A 21,436-nucleotide genomic window follows, 5' to 3' on the forward strand; every position below is an offset into this window, starting at 1 on the left:
TAGAATGGAGATATTTTAGTATCTTTATTGTTCATGTATTAATATTTTTAGTTAGTTTTAATAAATTTTTTTTACATATGTTTTAGTTAAAGTTTTAATAACTTAATATTTTGAATGTGTGTTTTGAACATTTGTTAGCATTAGTGATCTATATTAAGTCACTAACAATGAAGCATACTTTAAAAGCATTTATTGATCTTTTAAGATCAGGTGATTTGGAATCATAGTAGATTTCAACATTTACTTATACACTTATTTTTAATTAATTCTTTCAAGGTCTGAACTACACAACAAATCGTGATCGTGATGATAATAGTTTATAACTGTTGTGTTTTTACATTTATGATGTTTCTGAACTGTGTTTGTAGTGAAACAAACGTTTCTCAGAACTTAACTCAAGACATTCTACTTCCGTAATGAGACGTGTTTCTGGGTGAAACAGGATATAAAGAGATAAAATTAGGACATGATGATTGGATGGTGAACGTGTCTTTGTGTGGAGGTGGCTGATGAATAAGATGAATTCATGACATCAGAGATAAAGGGTTCACAATACACCAGTAATGTGGATTCAACTACACAAGATTCACACCCAAATGAGTCATCAAATAGGAATATATACTCATAATAATTTGATTTAAGAGTATGTTTTGTTAAACATAGTCCTAATAATCTTTGTTTTATTTACAATTTTGACTGAGTAGAGCTTTAAAAGTAACATGGAGAGCAGCTCTGATTAATTTGAGGAGAAATGTTTATTCCTTCATGTGTTCACATTGAGATCTTGGCTAATTTTCGACATTGAGATATTTTCTGAAACTTAGGCGATAAATGTGCAATAAACTGGGTCCTTTTGAAAGGAGGAACGTCTGAGGAGCAGGAAAGTTCAGCAAAACTCCACTGAACTATTGAGATTTTGAAGAGATTTGATTGGGGTTTTTCTTTCCTACATGTTTTCTGTGTGTGTTTTGTAAGTGAGCTGCTCACGGCTGAACTTCCTTTTTGAGTCACAGCGTTCATGAGTGTCGTTCGCTCTCTGTCAGCTGAAATATAACGCGGTTGAATGTCTCTGCGGTGTCTTGAGTCTTCTACCTGCTCTCTTCACACTAACAGACGTGTGTTTAGTCTTGAAATGGCTGTGTGAAGTGTGTTATATTTGAGCCGGGCGATGTTTGATTACAGTTCTCAGTCTGTGTGATCCTCTGTGTCTCTTGTGTCGGGATCGGCCAATGAAAACAAAACACAGAAGAGAAGTCCTGTTTGTGGGTCGACGGTTAGTTACATGATCCATGATTATAAGGTTTCTCTTGATGTTGTTGACTTCCTCAGTATGAACCGCAGAGCTGCCCTTTGCTCCTCACACCGCTGCTGACTCATTACTCATTCTATTTAAGAAAGTATTGCTTGCTTTGTGGACTCCTTTGAGATTAACTGTATTGTAAATCTGCTTTTCAGTCATTTGTATTGTATGCTATTATATACTAAATTAATGTAAAATAAAAAAGGCATTAAGATGAAATTAAAACCATATAAAATAAATACACTACTGGATATTTTTTTTTTTTTTTTTTTTGGAAATGCACAAAAAGACATTTGATCAATAAAACTAATACTGTGAAATATTATCACAAATTAAAATAACTGGTTTAACATATTTTTAATATATAAAAAATATTTTGTTGAAACCTATATTGATAAAAGAAACGTATTCAGCTAAAACGCATTATCATTATTAATAAAAGTATTATTTTTACTATTCATTTATTTACCTTTAATTAAAATTCTTTCTTTCCCCAAAGTTTCCACAAAAATATGAATAAGGAGAACTATTTCCAACATTAATAATAATAATTAGAAATGTTTAGAGCAGCAAATCAGAGAGAGACTGAAGACTGGAGTAATGATGCTGCAATTTTTTCATAATATTACACTCTTAAAACTAAAGGTGCTTCACAATGCCACAGAAGAACCTTTTTGTCTAAATGGTTTCATGAAGAACCTTTAACATCTGAAGAACCTTTCTGTTTCACCAAAGGTGCTTCGTGGTGAAAGAAGGTTCTTCAGATTATAAAAAGGTAAGAGAGATGGTTCTTTAAAGAACCTTTGACTGAATGGTTCTTTGTGGAACCAGAAATGGTTCTTCTATGGCATCGCTTGAAGAAACTTTTGAAGCACCATCTTGATTTTTTAAGAGTGTACATTGTTTTAATGGATTTTTGATAAAATAAATGCAGCCTTGGTGAGCAGCAGAGACTGGCCCTTTGGAAACATATAAACATGTAGCCTATATATACACAAATTTATATATATATATATATATATATATATATATATATATATATATATATATATATATAAAGGTTTTGCACTCTTTAGTTTCCTCACTCCCTCAGGTCCACCAAGATGTTGACTGATGCCATATATTTCCGTTCAGACTTCATACATGCAGTAAAAAGCACCAAACACACTTGATCTGAGGAATGACATGCACAGGTCTAATATCTGATTTCTTTTCATGTCTGTCAAACAGTGTACAAGGTTTGAGACGGCAGTGGTTTTGATGTGATGTGACATACAGCCAAGTGAGTTGTTTATGCTCTGACCCCGGGTCTGTCAGGAGTCTCATCACACTCTTGTGAAGTCAGTGTACTCTGGTCTCTATCAGTCCAGGAAACAGTCTAGTGTTTACTGCTGCAGTGCCACGTCTGTGTCATTAACACTTGGATTTTCAGAGGGGTTTTCTTTCTTTCTTCTTTTGAGGAACTTAGCAGCAAGTAAACTAGATACTCACGAGCAGAACTGATTATTCCACTTTTCTTTAAAAGTCATTTCTGCGAAACCATCATTTTTATTATTGCATTGAGAATCAAATTACAGAAACTACACACATTTACTGTACTTCCATCTGTTCTTTCTATCTATCTATCTATCTATCTATCTATCTATCTATCTATCTATCTATCTATCTATCTATCTATCTATCTATCTATCTATCTGTCTATCTGTCTGTCTATCGTTCTTTCATTCTATCCATAATTCTATCGTTCAATCTGTTGTTCTATCTAGCTATCATTCTAAATATCTATCATTCTGTTTCTCTCACTCTCACTCTTTCTCTCCATCCATCTATCTATCGTTCTATCTATAATTGTATCTGTCTCTCAATCTATTTGCCTACTCTTCTATCTCTCTCTTTCAGTCTGTCTCTGTCGGTTCTGTAATTCTGTATGTCCATAATCTCTGATGTTTCTGTCTGAGATATCTCATTCTCACTGTCTGTCTGTCAATCGTTCTGTTGTTTTAGCTCTCTCGTTCTTTCTTTCTTTCTCATTCTATCTCTGTGTCATTCTGTCCATCTATCAGTCAGTCTGGCAGCACTGACCCTTGACCCCTCCGTTTCTCCCAGGATTCGGAGGGCCTGTCGGTCCTGGAGCAGCTGGGACTGGACCAGAACTCAGATTTCTCCGACTCCAGCGTGCAGCAGCGTCTGGACGAGCAGCGAGAGAGGATTCGGAGAGAGATCCGGAAGGAGCTGAAGATCAAGGCCGGGGCGGAGAACCTGCGGCGGGCCACCACAGACAAACGCAACGCCCAGCAGGTGGAGAGCCAGTTACGCAGCTCCAGCCGCAAGCTGGACTCGCTCCACACTCAGCTGCAGGAGCTGGACGCCCACATCGTGGTCAAGGGTCACGACGACAGCAAAGGTCAGGGCTCAGAATCATCATCTTAGTAGGCCACATCTAAAATCCTGCATTATTGGCAGATGTATACATGACCCCAGATGAATGTTTGACCCTGTCTTTGACCCCAGATGACCTTCAGCCTGTCAGGACGCCGGGACGCTCCTCAGCCAATCAGGACAGGATTAAGGCTCTGGAGCGACAGCTCAACATCGAGCTGAAGGTCAAACAGGGAGCAGAGAACATGATCCCCATCTACGCCAATGGGGTCACAAAGGTGATGAACGTCTGTGTCTCTATCTTCTGTCCGTCTCTCTGATGCTGTTTCTGTCTGTCTGTCTGATAGAGGTGTTGGACTGCATCGATGCAGTAATAGACCGTAATCGATTACATCTATCTGATCGTCTCCATCTATCCACCGCTCTGTTCTTCAGGATAAGAAGCTGCTTCAGTCGGCTCAGCAGATGCTGCAGGACAGTAAGACGAAGATCGACATCATCCGGATGCAGATCCGGAAAGCCATGCAGGCCACCGAACAGACAGACGACATTCAGGGTACGTCTCACCGCGTCAGACGAAGTTCAGTCTGTCTCACTCCCTCCAGCAAGGGATTGTTTATCAGCTTGACATGATCATAGAGCTCCTTGATGGTTAAACACATGCAGTGTAAAGGTCTTTTAGCATCACTTTTCTCAGTTTGCTTCATTGGAGGGTGTCTCACCTCTCGTAGTCAGACTTAGTCTTGTGCAAACTGCATCTCAGGCTCACTTCATAGCGAAACTGGGAGATAGGTCAACTGTAATGATCTCCATCCAGTGTGATATCTCATATATGGTGAGGACATGAATCCATGTGTTTTGCAAACCAGTCTGTCTGCTGTCATCTAGTCAAATAATGACTGTCTTCTCTGACTGCTGCTCGTCTGTTCAGACGTCAGAACATCTTTCGGTTTCTCAAGATTATTAGCAGTTCACCAAAAAATTAGATTCTGTCAGTTTATTCCACAAAAGGAAAACTTTACAGTGACTGTTCAAAGTGATTACGCCAATAAAAATGGATGAAAAGCATCATAAAGCACTACAATCAAAGTCTTTTAAAGATTTATGAGATCTTTGTGAGAGGAACAGACCCACATTCAATTTGCTATTCACTGATCATTTTTCCAAACTAATGGCATTTATAATGACTTATAATGTAATGCATAAATCATATGAACTGGCTCTTTTAAAATAGTTTCCTGCAAGATTTGCTTTTGACATTAGTGGGGACATGAGAGCCAAACTACAAAATTACAAAAACATATAGATGTGTTCAATAGTTGGATCAGTTATTGCTAGGCACAGTTTGTAGTCGCTGGATATTGGTAATCCCTTCCTAATTCTGCGCCCTTGGCTTCCTGTGCTTCTTAGAGCTTGATTTTTTTGGCTGTTATATTGAAAAGAGATGTGTGAAAAATCTCCTTTTGTGTTCCAACAAATAACAGAAAATTAGATAAATAATGAATTTCAGGATGCATTATGTTTTAATAAGTCTATTTCTCACTGCGAAAGGGTGAAAGGGTCAGAATTAAAGAGATGTGAGGAGATGTAAAGAGAAAGATGAGCGCTGGATGCTGCTGAAGCGTGCGGCTCTAATGGACTCTAATGGCGTGTTTGGGCGCTGATGTCTCATGTGTCCCGGGGCCAGACGGTTAAGAATAGATTTATTAATGCCGCTCCACCCTTCAGCCGCTCGAGGAATGACGTCTTATGGGGATCTGAGGATGGGGCTCTCCATTAGCAGAAACTGTTGTAGTTTAAAACATTATAGTTGTTACAGATCTGTTAATTTCGTGTTTATTCTTGTATTAAGGTGGTTGGAGCAATCTAATGTCCAAGAGATCTAGTCCTGTCAGTTTGATTCATCTGAATGTTGATCCTAAGAGCTAAAGTGCTAGAAATGATGGTTCACGTCACTTCTGGATCATTGTTTTAGAAGTGGAGTGGGTTTCTTGCTGTGCTCTCTGGTCGTACGCTGCACTTTCAGCCAGCAGTAAACATTATCTGGGTGCTCCACACATACAGGAGTTAATACAGAGTGAATATAGTGTGAGCGGAGCTGAGTGTGTTAAAGGCTCTGTTCTTCATCAGCTGCTGTTTTAGTTAAGCATTTCAGTTTTCAGTTTTAGTCATTTTAATTCTGTACTTAAACTTATTTTATTTCTATTAGTTGCCACAGCAAAGTTTCTATTTTAGTTTTTATATATTTTAGTTAACATTTTATTTTTATTTTAGTTTCAGTTTTATGAATTTAAGTGTGTTTTGTTATTTTTTATTATTATTTATTATCTTTTTATTTATTTTGTTTAGTTTTATATTATATTGTTCAACCTGAACTAAATGAAAAAAAAAAATGTCGCTGTGGCAGCTAACTTCAATTAAAATAACTTTTTTATATGTACTTAATTTCAGTTAATATTCATTTTAATTTTAGTAATTATGTATATATATATATATATTATTTCAGTTTAGTTTCAGTTTAGTTTTCAGTTTTAGTCATTTGAATTTGTTATCTAAATGAAAATTAGAAATGTTGCTGTGGCATTAAGTGTTAAGGTTTGTTCATATTTAATTTCACTTAACATTTATTTTTAGTTTGTTTTAGTGTTTTTTTATTATTTCTATTTAGTTTTCAGTTTGTCATTTTAATGAAGCTAAAACTAAATAAAAACTAAACATACTTTTTTTATTTTCTTTTAATTCCTATTTCATTTGTATTCATGTTTATTTCAAATTTAATGCAAGATTTTGTCATTTTGTTCTGTGTTTTTGTTGTTTCTATTATTATTAACACCTAATTAAAATACAATAGTATTAAGGGTTTATTTATTTTATTTCAGTTAATGTGTATTTTATTTCAATTAACATAAGTGTTTTAAAGTTTTAGCTTTAGTTAGCCATAAGAGCGCTGGTCTCATTAACAGTATCTCAGCAGGATCTAACGTGTGTGTGTGTGTGTGTGCGTGTGTGTGTGTGTGTGTGTGTGTGTGTGTGTGTGTGTGCATGTGTGTGTGTGTGCATGTGTGTGTGTGTGTGTGTGTGTGTGTGTGTGTGTGTGTGTGTGCATGTGTGTGTGTGTGTGTGTGTGTGTGTGTGTGTGCATGTGTGTGTGTGTGCATGTGTGTGTGTGTGTGTGTGTGTGTGTGCAGGTAAGCCGGATCTGTGCGGGGAGGAGCTCCGTATCGAGGAACTCTGGCATCATTACCGTGTTGAACATGCCATGGCTGAGGGCGCCAAAAACATGCTGAGGCTTCTGGGAGCTGGAAAAGCACATGACAAGAAGGCCATGGCCGAGGTGTGAGAAACACACATGCATGTCCTCCAATACCTCGGAGAAACGAGAGCTAACACAGAAGCTGAAATCAGAGGAATGAGGTTTGTTTGTCGTTCTAGGCTCAGTCTAGTATCAGCGAAGCGTCCCAGCGCTTGGATCTTCTGCGAATGTCTTTAGAGCAGCGTTTGGTCAATCTACCAGAAGATCATCCGAAAGTGTGTCTGATCAAGGAGGAGTTAGTGCTGGCATCGTCCTCGTCCTTCAGCTCCCGTCACAGCGCCCCCTATGTTCATAATCAATACAGCACCCTCAGCAAACCCTCGCCGCTCACCGGTACGACAACGACACACCAACCTGTCCACAAACACACGCCTCACATTTCACATCACAAATCTGTTGTGTGTGTCCTGCTCAGGGACGCTGCAGGTGCGTCTGCTGGGGTGTGTGGGCTTGTTGGAGATCGTCCCGGGCCGCAGTCGCTCCTCTCCGCTAGTTTTGCCTCACTTCACTGCTGGAGACGGACGGCCCTTCAAACTCACTCTGAGCAGCAGAAACAGCAGCTTCAGCCTGAAGGCTCCCAGCAAGAGCGAAGAGCTGTCCTGTGAGTGTCTCTGTGCTTTGTTCTCATACCACGCCGCTCAGAGTTTGGGGGTAGTTCGAAATACTTACAGTACATTCATCAAGAATGCATTAAATAGCTCAAAACTGACAGGATAGACACGTTACAAAAGATTCCGATTTCAAATAAATGCTGTTCTTCTGAACATTCTATATTTATCAAAGAATTCTGGGAAATTCAATGTATCAGTTTACACAAAAATAGGAACTGTTTTCAACATTGATAATAATCAGAAATGTTTCTTGAGCAGCAAATCAACATATAAAAATGGTTTCTAAAGATCATGTGACACTGAAGACTGGAGTAATGATGCTGAAAATACAGCTGCGCATCACAGAAATAAATTACAGCTTAAAACATATCCACATAGAAAACTACTATCTTATATTAAAATAATATTTCACAATATTAATGTTTTTACTGGACTCTCTTGATCAAAAATGGTGCATTGGAGAGCAGAAGATACTTTTTTCAAAGAGATGTGGGTTGTCAATCTCATGTCATAGTGTTGTAAATGTTGTTGTTGATGGATGTGCAGTATTTATTGACAGTGAATGAGTGTGTGATGTGTTCATGTGTGTGTTTAGCGGAGGTGAGCGCCGTGTTGAAGCTGGAGAACTGTGTGGTGGGACAGACGTGCTGGAAGAGTGTTGGTGAACAGACCTGGGATCAGACCTTCACACTGGAGCTGGAGAGAGTGAGTATCACACACACACACACACACACACACACACACAGCGTACTCAGCTAATGTGCTGGTTCAGTCCAGAGAGATGGAGATCGCGGTGTACTGGAGGGACTATCGCTCGCTCTGTGCGCTCAAGTACCTGAAGCTGGAGGACTTTCTGGACAATCAGAGACACCGAATACAGCTGGAGCTGGAACCTCAGGGACAGCTGCTCGCCGAGGTACCAACACACACACACACACACACACACTAATGGGTCAAACATGCACAGAAAGTCTGTCTGTTTTAGGCTGTGTCGTGGTACACCAAAATGCTGTTTTCTTTTTTACCAAACCACCAAGAAGTCACTCATGTCAGATATCAGTAAACCATATTACATCACAATTCCTAAAATTTTAGTAGGGATGCACAATTTTGGGGGGAGAGAAATCAGATATTTTCTGATAAAAATTGTGATTGTAATTTAAAACGCTTTAAAACGTTTTCTGTGTAGGGCTGCACAGTTTGGCCAAAATTGTGTGCTTAAATACCAATAAAACTATAAAAAATATAAGGAATTATTATTATTATTGCTATAGGAATTATTATTATTATTATGATCAAATACAATGAAAAATCTATACAAATTAATAAAATAAAAACAAAATCTTACTATTGTAATATTTCAATGTAAAATGGAAAAAAAAACTGAGAAATAATGTAATTTTACGTTAGTACATTACAATTATAATACCATTATTTATTATTTTATTATATTCATTATTTCACTTTCAAATGTTGTACAATCAATTTATATTAACAGAAATCTTCAGGGAGCCCTTTAAAGGGATAGTTCACCCAAAAATGAAAATGACCCCATGATTTGATCCAATGTGTACATGACTTTCTTCTTGTAGACTTGTCCTGGCTCTCCCAAACTTTATAATGGCAGTGAATGGGTGTTATTTTTCTGTAGCAATATTTTTTACAGCAGCAGAGTTTCCTTTCTTTAGCATCAGAATCAGTCTCCTCTTGGCCTACAGTGTATCGAAATCCTCCATCATTTATCATCTATGTTTTGTTCTTCTAATTCATGACCGGTGTTTCATTTTGTTCTCTACACTACGCTCTCGCTCTCTCCGAAAAACTAAAGATTACAGTTTATAAAGTTTGAAATATGGATATTTTTCTTACAAAAACACATTGATGCACTACAGAAGGCCTTTATTCACTCCCAGAGCCATGTGGGATACTTTTTATTATGGATGGATGTGCTTTATTTGAGGTTTTTTGAGCTACTGAAAAATAACACCCATGCGCTGCCATTATAAAGCTCAGAAGAGCCGGGACATTTTTTAATACAACTCTGATTGGACTCTTCTGAAATAAGAAAGTAAATCATGGGGTAATGTTTAGTTCACATTTTTGGGTGAACTATCCCTTTAAGCTCATGTTGGCCTCATGCTTTGGTAGATGGTCTGTACCTAATAAAACACAGTTTGTGTTCACGCTTGTGTGTTACAGGTGATGTTCTTCAACCCCGTGATAGAGCGAGGTCCACGGCTACAGCGGCAGAGGAAGGTGTTTTCCAAGCAGCAGGGTAAATCACTGATGCGATGCCTATGAGCAATGCATGCTGGGAAATGTACTGTGCACAAGGGCTGAATCCCATGCTGAATGCACTGATGCGCTTAGAAATGTACTATGAGGTTTGATATGGATGCACATGCTAAACAGCCTAGATACACTGTACATACATTATGTAAAATGTACTTATATTTATAAAAACTGCCTTTTTTAATAATAAGCCTGAATCTATCTATTTTAGTCTCAATATAGCATAGGTATAATATTGTGAAGTTAGTTATTGCATGTTCGTGTGCTCAGGTAAAGCCTTCCTGCGCGCTAAACAGATGAACGTGGACATGGCGACCTGGGTCCGTCTGCTGAAGAACGCCATTCCCATGAGCTCCTCCACACACAGCGACACACACCACACACACCACAGCAGGTACTGTAACACACACACACCACACACACCACACACACCACAGCAGGTACTGTAACACACACACACACACACACACACACCACAGCAGGTACTGTAACACACACACACCACACACACCACACACACCACAGCAGGTACTGTAACACACACACACACACACACACACACCACAGCAGGTACTGTAACACACACACACCACAGCAGGTACTGTAACACACACACACCACACACACACACCACAGCAGGTACTGTAACACACACACACACACACACCACAGCAGGTACTGTAACACACACACACCACAGCAGGTACTGTAACACACACACACCACAGCAGGTACTGTAACACACACACACCACACACACACACCACAGCAGGTACTGTAACACACACACACACACACACACACCACAGCAGGTACTGTAACACACACACACACACACACACACACACACACACACCACAGCAGGTACTGTAACACACACACACACACACACACCACAGCAGGTACTGTAACACACACACACACACACACCACAGCAGGTACTGTAACACACACACACACACACATCACAGCAGGTACTGTAACACACACACACACACACCACACACACCACAGCAGGTACTGTAACACACACACACACACCACAGCAGGTACTGTAACACACACACACCACAGCAGGTACTGTCACACACACACACCACACACACACCACAGCAGGTACTGTAACACACACACACACACACACACGTCAGCAGGTACTGTAACACACACACACACACCACACACACACACACACACCACAGCAGGTACTGTAACACACACACACACACACACACACCACAGCAGGTACTGTAACACACACACACCACACACCACACACACACACACACACACACACACAAACACACACACACCACAGCAGGTACTGTAACACACACACACCACAGCAGGTACTGTAACACACACACACACACACACACGTCAGCAGGTACTGTAACACACACACACACACCACACACACACACACACACCACAGCAGGTACTGTAACACACACACACACACACACACACCACAGCAGGTACTGTAACACACACACACCACACACCACACACACACACACACACACACACAAACACACACACACCACAGCAGGTACTGTAACACACACACACCACACACACAAACACACACACACCACAGCAGGTACTGTAACACACACACACCACAAACACACACACACCACAGCAGGTACTGTAACACACACACCCCACACACACCACAGCAGGTACTGTAACACACACACACACACCACAGCAGGTACTGTAACACACACACCCCACACACACCACAGCAGGTACTGTAACACACACACACACAACACAGCAGGTACTGTAACACACACACACCACACACACACACACACCACAGCAGGTACTGTAACACACACACACCACACACCACACACACACACACACACACACACACACACACACACACACCACAGCAGGTACTGTAACACACACACACACACACACGTCAGCAGGTACTGTAACACACACACACACACCACAGCAGGTACTGTAACACACACACACCACACACACACACACACACACACCACAGCAGGTACTGTCACACACACACACCACACACACACACCACAGCAGGTACTGTAACACACACACACACACGTCAGCAGGTACTGTAACACACACACACACACACACACACCACAGCAGGTACTGTAACACACACACACACACACACACACACGTCAGCAGGTACTGTAACACACACACACACACCACAGCAGGTACTGTAACACACACACACCACACACACACACACACACACCACAGCAGGTACTGTCACACACACACACCACACACACACACCACAGCAGGTACTGTAACACACACACACACACGTCAGCAGGTACTGTAACACACACACACACACACACACACCACAGCAGGTACTGTAACACACACACACACACACACACACCACAGCAGGTACTGTAACACACACACACACACACACCACAGCAGGTACTGTAACACACACACACACACACACACACACCACAGCAGGTACTGTAACACACACACACACACCACACACACACACACACACACACACACCACAGCAGGTACTGTAACACACACACACACGTCAGCAGGTACTGTAACACACACACACACACCACAGCAGGTACTGTAACACACACACACCACACACACACACACACCACAGCAGGTACTGTAACACACACACACCACACACCACAGCAGGTACTGTAACACACACACACCACACACCACAGCAGGTACTGTAACACATACACACACACACACACACACCACAGCAGGTACTGTAACACACACACACACACACATCACAGCAGGTACTGTAACACACACACACCACACACACCACAGCTGGTACTGTAACACACACACACCACACACACACACACATCACAGCAGGTACTGTAACACACACCCACACACCACACACACACACACATCACAGCTGGTACTGTAACACACACACACCACACACACACACACATCACAGCAGGTACTGTAACACATACACACACACACACACACACCACAGCAGGTACTGTAACACACACACACACACACATCACAGCAGGTACTGTAACACACACACACACACACATCACAGCAGGTACTGTAACACACACACACACACACACACACACACACACACACCACAGCAGGTACTGTAACACACACACACACACACACACCACAGCAGGTACTGTAACACACACACACACACCACAGCAGGTACTGTAACACACACACACACACACACACCACAGCAGGTACTGTAACACACACACACACACCACACACACACACACACACACACACCACAGCAGGTACTGTAACACACACACACACACACGTCAGCAGGTACTGTAACACACACACACACACCACAGCAGGTACTGTAACACACACACACCACACACACACACACACCACAGCAGGTACTGTAACACACACACACCACACACCACAGCAGGTACTGTAACACACACACACCACACACACCACAGCAGGTACTGTAACACATACACACACACACACACACACCACAGCAGGTACTGTAACACACACACACACACACATCACAGCAGGTACTGTAACACACACACACCACACACACACACCACAGCAGGTACTGTAACACATACACACACACACACACACACCACAGCAGGTACTGTAACACACACACACACACACATCACAGCAGGTACTGTAACACACACACACCACACACACCACAGCTGGTACTGTAACACACACACACCACACACACACACACATCACAGCAGGTACTGTAACACACACACACACACCACACACACACACACATCACAGCTGGTACTGTAACACACACACACCACACACACACACACATCACAGCAGGTACTGTAACACATACACACACACACACACACACCACAGCAGGTACTGTAACACACACACACACACACATCACAGCAGGTACTGTAACACACACACACACACACATCACAGCAGGTACTGTAACACACACACACACACACACACACACACACACACATCACAGCAGGTACTGTAACACACACACACACACACATCACAGCAGGTACTGTAACACACACACACACACACACACACACACACACACACACACACACCACAGCAGGTACTGTAACACACACACACACCACACACACCACAGCAGGTACTGTAACACACACACACACAAACACACCACAGCAGGTACTGTAACACACACACACCACAGCAGGTACTGTAACACACACACACCACACACACACACACACCACAGCAGGTACTGTCACACACACACACCACACACACCACAGCAGGTACTGTAACACACACACACCACAGCAGGTACTGTAACACACACACACACACACATCACAGCAGGTACTGTCACACACACACACCACACACACATCTGATCACCTGACGTTCATCCCGACCCACATCATGAGCTTCACACTCTCCTCCGCAGTGAGATCTCCATCCAGAAGATCCAGCTGGACGGCGACTCTCCTCCATCCGTGACGAGGAAAGACACACAGACGTCAAACACGGTAAACCTGAGACTGCACTGACTGAACCTGATTCACTCTTTACAATCAATCAAAACGCTGTCTGCAGTGGATCTGCAGTGTGCTTTATTGGCGTCAATCGCAGATTTTGTGTTGCCAAAGCTGTGTATAATGAGAGAAAAGTAAAAGTAACACAAGTTATATTAGCAATTAAGGTGAAATTATAAGTGCAGAATAAAGGAACTGTAATAGTGTAAGCTAAGCTAATAGCAATATAACAGAAAGGAAGTGATTAAACAGTAATAACCTGCTGATTTTCTCAGGTGGACATTGTTCCAGTGTCTGAGCCGGTCTCTCCTCCTGATCCCGCTCCTCCGGAGAAGGCTGTCAGGACCAGTTCCCAAAATTCCAAGCGCAGGTACACATCGCACCAGCACACAGTGTGTTTCCAGAGCGGGCCACGACACACACACACATTCTCACACCAGCTCTCCTCTACAGTTTGATTACATCCGGCCCCTGTGTGTGTGTGTGTGTGTGTGTGTGTGTGTGTGTGTTTACAGGTCTTCCAAAAGCACTCTGTGTCTGCAGGATTTCCGAATGATTGCAGTGTTGGGCCGGGGACATTTTGGCAAGGTAACTAGGACATGTTTCAGTCACATCATTATTATAGCATCTATAGCAGCTAGTCAGACTCAGCACACACACTTCTACAGAAGTCTTACACATCCACCAACATCTTTTATACTGTGTTTGCTTTAGAAATTGTGGCTAGTTTGATTATGCATTCAGCTAAGAGTGCACCTTTCTGCATTTAACATATTTAACCATATTCAAATCCAGGCATTGACTAGGTGACAACTTCTCTGCAAGCAGTTTTATTTATATACTATGGTACTCTCTTTGAGAATATATCTGGTTTTGTTTTTATTTCAAGAATTTTCAGCTTTCTTTTTTTCATTTTAAGTATGTTTTTTTTTTTTGTATTACTATGTTATTTCAGTTTTAGAATAAAAAAATAAATAAATTCAGTATTTTTTATTAATATTTTTTGTAAGCTTTTTAAGTTATGTTATTGTTTGCAACAAAAAAAAAATCTGTAAATGTTTAGTAAAAATAAGTCTTGCAAGAAATGTTTTTTAGTATTATTACTATATTAATAATATCGTATATTTATTGTTTTTTATATTTATTATTATTTTTATTATTTTAAATAATCAGTTTCCTTTCTAATTTTAATTTAGATTTATTATTTTTTTTATTTTACTTAACAGTTGCAACACTTCTTGCAAGTCCCACACAAAACTAAATCAGTGGTTTTGCTTCTCAGATTTTGCATTGCATTAAGAACAAATGCAGTAAGAAATGTTTTTCCTCTCAGTTTGAGACGCTGAGCAGCTGGAAACAGTGTTTCTGTGACGAGCCAGTGGTGAATGAAGATTCAGGTGTCTGTTAATCATGATATTTGTGTTTCCAGGTGCTTCTGTCCGAATACAAACGCTCAGGAAAGGTGTATGCCATCAAAGCACTGAAGAAAGGGGACATTGTGGCTCGAGACGAGGTGGAGAGGTGAGAGAAGGATGCATTTCCTGTTTGTGCTCTTTGTACACATCCCTTCAGTCTTCAGACTCACGTATCCTCTCTCTTCCAGTTTGTTGTGCGAGAAGCGGATCTTCGAGACGGTGAACAGCGCACAGCATCCGTTCCTGGTCAATCTGTTTGCATGTTTCCAGACGCCAGAACACGTGTGTTTCGTCATGGAGTACACGGCTGGTGGAGACCTGATGATGCACATCCACGCTGACGTCTTCTCTGAAACACGCTCTGTGTACGTGTGCAATATGCAACACTAGCGGTTCAATAAACATTATAAAATCAGGCAAATGATATATGAACAGACTCTTCTATAATAAACTTCAGATTATATATAAGAATAAATCTGTGAAATTTGGTGTAAGTGCTGCTGAAGTGGAGAAACAAACAGCTTAAAGAACAAAATATTATGAAATGACTAATAGCCCAAAATCTCAAAACTGACCAGTGCATGAAGAAAAAACAATGTTGTTGTGTGTCGTGTCTTGCTTTAATAATCATTGTGCAATCTGAATGTGTTTTTCCTGGATTTGTGTGTGTTTTTCATGAGTGTTTTACTGTATTCTTCATATGTGTGTGTGTGTGTGTGTGTGTGTGTGTGTGTGATTCAGGTTTTATTCTGCATGTGTGGTTTTGGGCCTTCAGTTTCTTCATGATAATAAGATTGTGTATCGGTGAGTAAACACTCAAATACAGCTGCTTTCATAAACTTGAGTTAAGAGTTAAAAGTTAATTCTTGCTTCTGTGTGTGTGTGTGTGTGTGTGTGTGTGTGTGTGTGTGTGTGTCAGAGATCTGAAGCTGGATAACCTGCTGCTGGACACTGAAGGTTATGTGAAGATCGCAGACTTCGGTCTCTGTAAAGAGGGTAAAGAGTCACACACTGCACATACTGTAAAGATATTGATGAGATAATGGAGGAAGAGCATGAGATTTGTTCACTGCTGGGTCTGAGTGATCTGGAAATGACAAGATGTGTCTATTATTTTTAATAACTCTACCGTTCAGAGGGTTTGGGTCGGTAAGAAGTCTCTTCTGCGCACCAAGGGTTTATATATGTATATATATATATATATATATATATATATATATATATATATATATATATATATATATATATATATATATACATATATAATTAACTATTTTCTATTTGAATATGTTGTAAAAATGTATTTTTATTCCTGTGATCAAAGATGAAGTTGCAGCATAATTACTCAAGTAATTGCTGTAAAATATGAAACCGGTTCTTTCACATTTTTATTCAAGTTTTTGTAAGCCAAAAAAGCTATAAATCACAGTTGGTTTATTTTTAAGGGGTCATATGATGCACTTTCAAATGTTCCTTTCTCTTTGGAGTGTTACAAGCTCTTGGTACATAAAGAGGATCTGTGAAGTTGCAAATCCAAAGAGATGTTCTTTATAAAAGTTGAGTCAACTACACCCTCCTAAAATTGCTCATTTAGACACGCCCCCAACATGTCTACGTGGGAAAATTTGCATTACACCACCAAATGTTCATGAAGAACATTCATCTGCATTCATCTGCACCATGTTGTTGAGTCGCTGTGGGTTTCGTTGTGAAAGCAAAGCTAGAAATCAGTTGAGTTGAATTTCAACTCTGTTCCAGAACAGTTCAACCCAAATATTCAGATGTGTGCAGCACATTTAATGGAGGACGCTATGAGTGTCTGTTTCTATAAAGTGGGGCAATACCAACTTTGCAAGGACAGTCTGGTGCTCCTGACTCACAGCCTGTAAATACATTTACATATTTAAAGGATTTGCCACCGATGATTCAAACGTGAGTTTTGAGCAGTTTCGAGAACGTTTGTTGTTTCTCCGATCACAAATGCTGACATGGTTTTATGCTTAAAAGGCGTGATACGGATACGTAACACGTAAAATGAAAGTCTAAGACATTATAATCAGTAATTATGTCCCCACTGGATGAAACAAATGCCTAATTTATAATGAGTTTCATTTAGGGGTGGGCGGATCGATCGAAATATCGATAGTATCGATGCCAACACTGGTATTGGTATCGGATCGATACAATTGTAACACAACGCGCCGAGGCACATTGAACAGAGTGAGCGAAGCTGATAGCACATTGAATGAGAGATCAGGATTGCAGAGAGGAAGAGAATCGTTGTGTGGAGCTATTTTATGGCACTAAATGAAAATATTGCAACCTGTGATATGGGTAAAAAGAGCATTCGATTCTGTGGCAACACCACAAACCTATACAAACCTGTAAAGAATTCATTCTGCAGTGCCTAATAACTAATAATTTTGTGGACTTCAATAAATTAATAAAAAATATTGCCAAATTGATCATTCATTCACCTCAGAAATAATGACATTCTGCTCTACTCTAGACAAAATATGTATTTTTTTAAGTAAAAAGTATCGAATTGGTATCGATATCGCCAATATTTGCTATTGAATCGATACCAAATTTTGCAGTATCGTCCACCTCTAGTTTCATTGTTTTTGTCTTGTTAAACTTGGACACAGCATCACAGTAAGAGGCGTTACATTTCTGTCACATGCTTGATGTATTCGGCCAATCACAACGCACTGGATAGCTGACCAATCAGAGCACACCTCGCTTTGCAGACCGATGAGCTTTGTAAAAATCAACATGTTTCAGAAAGGTGGGGCATAGAGGAGAAACAATAATTAATAGTATGAGGAAAATAATGTGTATTTTGACCCTTAAACCACATAAACACATTTCATTACACTAAATAATAAAATTTTTAGCAACATCATATGACCCCTTAAAATAGTAAATACTGCAAAAAGAGATGCCCTTTCTGTCTGTTGAATGTCTGGTTTCTGTCTCCTGTCCTGTAGGAATGGGTCATGAGGACAGAACCAGCACATTTTGTGGGACTCCAGAGTTTCTGGCTCCTGAGGTTCTGACAGACACGTCCTACACCAGAGCCGTGGACTGGTGGGGTCTCGGCGTGCTCATCTACGAGATGCTGGTCGGAGAGGTATGCATGCGTCTCTGCAAGTTGTGCTTATTATTCGATTGTTTCCCCCAAAATAGTTTCTTTAAGCATAAATCTAACAAAATCTGCTGAAGTCATTTTTTGTGGTTTCAACATACTTTTACTGGAGATGTAAAACAATACGATAAGAAGTTTTGTTTTCTGATTCGTAATCTGTGTGTGTGTGTGTCCAGTCGCCGTTCCCAGGTGATGATGAGGAGGAGGTGTTCGACAGCATTGTGAATGATGAAGTACGTTACCCAAGATTCCTCTCCAGCGAGGCCATTGGCATCATGAGACGGGTAAGACTGTGTTTCTCCCCCAAAGCTGTTCTGTGATTGGCCAGGTTTGTCAACTTTCCTTGTTTTTCATTTGTAGCTGCTGAGGCGTAATCCCGAGAGACGACTGGGCTCCAGTGAAAAAGACGCAGAGGACATCAAGAAACAACCCTTCTTTAGAGTATGAAGACTTCGTCTCTTAATGGGGCAAAGTGATTATTAAAAAAATATGAGATGGGAGGAAATACTATACTTTGCGAGATATTTTGCTTTTGTAAAATGTTTGCATTCCCCCAAGAAACGTTGTATTTGCTTGCAAAACATTTGTCCCTAACACCTATGCAGAATTATACAGATGTTTTGTGAGAGAAACCAATGTTTCTTTGGGGAGCGTAATACTTTTGTGAGAGTATGTACAGTTGCTTAGGGTGAACGCAATATATTTGTACGAAATTGAAGTTTCTTAGAGGGAAACGCAGTACTTTGTGAGAGAATGCAATGGTTTGCAAGTGAACCCAAAGTTGCTTGGAAGAACGCAGTACTTTTTTGAGAGAATATAAGTTTCTTGGCGAAATGCAATATTTTTGTGAGAGCATGCAAATGTTTCGCAAGTTTCTTGGGGGAATGCAAAAGATTCGCGATTTCATATTTTGGGGAGTTTCCATATAATAATGCCAAAGTTGCAATGATGGCGTGACTGACTGATCTTCTCTCACTCTAGACTATGGACTGGGAGGCACTTTTGCAGCGGCAGGTTCCTCCTCCTTTCGTTCCTGCAGTGAAGGGAAAAGAAGACGTCAGTAACTTTGACGCCGAGTTTACGAATGAAGCCCCGACGCTGACGCCTCCTCGTGAGCGCCGGACCCTTTCACGCAAAGACCAGGACTACTTCAGGGACTTTGACTATGTGTCTGACTTCTGCTAGGGCACGAGTGTGCACACTGACGCTGCTAGGTGTGGGAGATGTGGACCATTGTGACGAGCCATCAGTCGTTCCTAGTCCACATCTAGACTGCTTGGCGTTAGGACTGACGCTTCCTCAGAGGCTTCCTGTCAATGAAACATGGGTTTGTTCAACATGAAAACCACTATAAAGGGTTCGACATCACCTGACTGCCTATAAGAGAGATTGGAGCTTGAGGAAATTACTCCATCTGACTGAAGAAGGTGCATCTAAGATGAAGAGATTCAAGAATCCACATAATGTGAAGCTCTGAAAGCCGGAAGGCAAGATGTTTTTTTGTCCTGTTTGCAAACTCGCAGGATTTTTATGTAGTCAGTCAGGTTCTTACATAACATTACCTTTAGCACCAGAAGCTAATGAAGTCATGAATCTTGTGTATAGAGTGCTGCAGGGATGACGTGTTTCTGTAAGTCAACGAGTTCGCCTTTCAGCACATCCTGATTCTTTAAATGGGTTTTTGGGTTAATTGTTTGAAATAAGGTCTATGTTTAACACAAGCTCAAGATATTTTAACATTTTATTCAACGACATGAAATGCATCAATAATACTCCCCCGTGTTGAAAAAGTCTGTTGCTAACAAATGGCTAAATGGGACTTCAGATGTGATACGAAGATTGCTCTCTTGCTAACTATTCTTATCAAAACTTTCAGGGAAGATGTTTTTAAATGATGTTATAAAATAAAGTTTACTGGGGTAAACTATTGTTTACTATACTATTGTTTTTTTTTTATTATTTGGAGGGAATAAACATGATGTTAACTTATGGGTTGGCCGACAAAAATTCATCCCTGCAGCGCTCAATGGGAGCTTGTTGACTAGCAGAGTCCAGTTTCATGGTACTGACCCGAGTAAAATGGCTCGAATTCTCACTTCTCCTGTTTTTCTGTCTCCATTTTCTGATTTTTTGACCAATGTAGACACATCACACACAATCCAGAGACTGTTGACTTGTTTAATACACTCCTTTAACCACACGGGGTGGCAGAGAGTTTGACACATAACACCTTTACTACAGTATGTTATGAGCATGTCCCACAACCAAACACAGCAGCAACCTCCAGGTTTTTATTTTTAGATATCTGTTTTTTCTTTCTCACTGAATCCTGACTAATTCTGGAAATGCTATGCCTGAATATTATTATATTAAACAACTTGACTCTTTTTTTGGGCAATATCATTTCTCTCATAGTCTC

The 21,436-nt window shown here is 40.6% G+C and overlaps 1 protein-coding gene across 2 annotated transcripts in view; it reads left to right on the plus strand.

Moving 5' to 3' along the window:
* LOC113048511 (serine/threonine-protein kinase N1-like) overlaps positions 1 to 21,112 on the plus strand; it is a 35,946-nt gene extending 14,834 nt beyond the window's left edge. For both annotated transcript variants that reach the window (XM_026210382.1, XM_026210374.1), the window contains exons 2-22: positions 3,407 to 3,704; positions 3,812 to 3,957; positions 4,115 to 4,235; positions 6,868 to 7,013; positions 7,112 to 7,325; positions 7,408 to 7,593; positions 8,199 to 8,308; positions 8,376 to 8,519; positions 9,803 to 9,878; positions 10,166 to 10,289; positions 14,367 to 14,448; positions 14,730 to 14,824; positions 14,970 to 15,042; positions 15,884 to 15,975; positions 16,058 to 16,234; positions 16,611 to 16,673; positions 16,789 to 16,865; positions 18,860 to 19,002; positions 19,194 to 19,301; positions 19,378 to 19,458; positions 19,999 to 21,112. In XM_026210382.1, the coding sequence (XP_026066167.1) occupies positions 3,407 to 3,704; positions 3,812 to 3,957; positions 4,115 to 4,235; positions 6,868 to 7,013; positions 7,112 to 7,325; positions 7,408 to 7,593; positions 8,199 to 8,308; positions 8,376 to 8,519; positions 9,803 to 9,878; positions 10,166 to 10,289; positions 14,367 to 14,448; positions 14,730 to 14,824; positions 14,970 to 15,042; positions 15,884 to 15,975; positions 16,058 to 16,234; positions 16,611 to 16,673; positions 16,789 to 16,865; positions 18,860 to 19,002; positions 19,194 to 19,301; positions 19,378 to 19,458; positions 19,999 to 20,202 (2,760 nt within the window). In that variant the 3' untranslated portion in view covers positions 20,203 to 21,112. The remainder of the gene's footprint in view (positions 1 to 3,406; positions 3,705 to 3,811; positions 3,958 to 4,114; positions 4,236 to 6,867; positions 7,014 to 7,111; positions 7,326 to 7,407; positions 7,594 to 8,198; positions 8,309 to 8,375; positions 8,520 to 9,802; positions 9,879 to 10,165; positions 10,290 to 14,366; positions 14,449 to 14,729; positions 14,825 to 14,969; positions 15,043 to 15,883; positions 15,976 to 16,057; positions 16,235 to 16,610; positions 16,674 to 16,788; positions 16,866 to 18,859; positions 19,003 to 19,193; positions 19,302 to 19,377; positions 19,459 to 19,998) is intronic.
* The last annotated feature ends 324 nt before the right edge of the window (positions 21,113 to 21,436 follow it).

Source organism: Carassius auratus, chromosome 3, assembly GCF_003368295.1.
Source record: "Carassius auratus strain Wakin chromosome 3, ASM336829v1, whole genome shotgun sequence".
Classification (NCBI taxonomy): domain Eukaryota; kingdom Metazoa; phylum Chordata; class Actinopteri; order Cypriniformes; family Cyprinidae; genus Carassius; species Carassius auratus.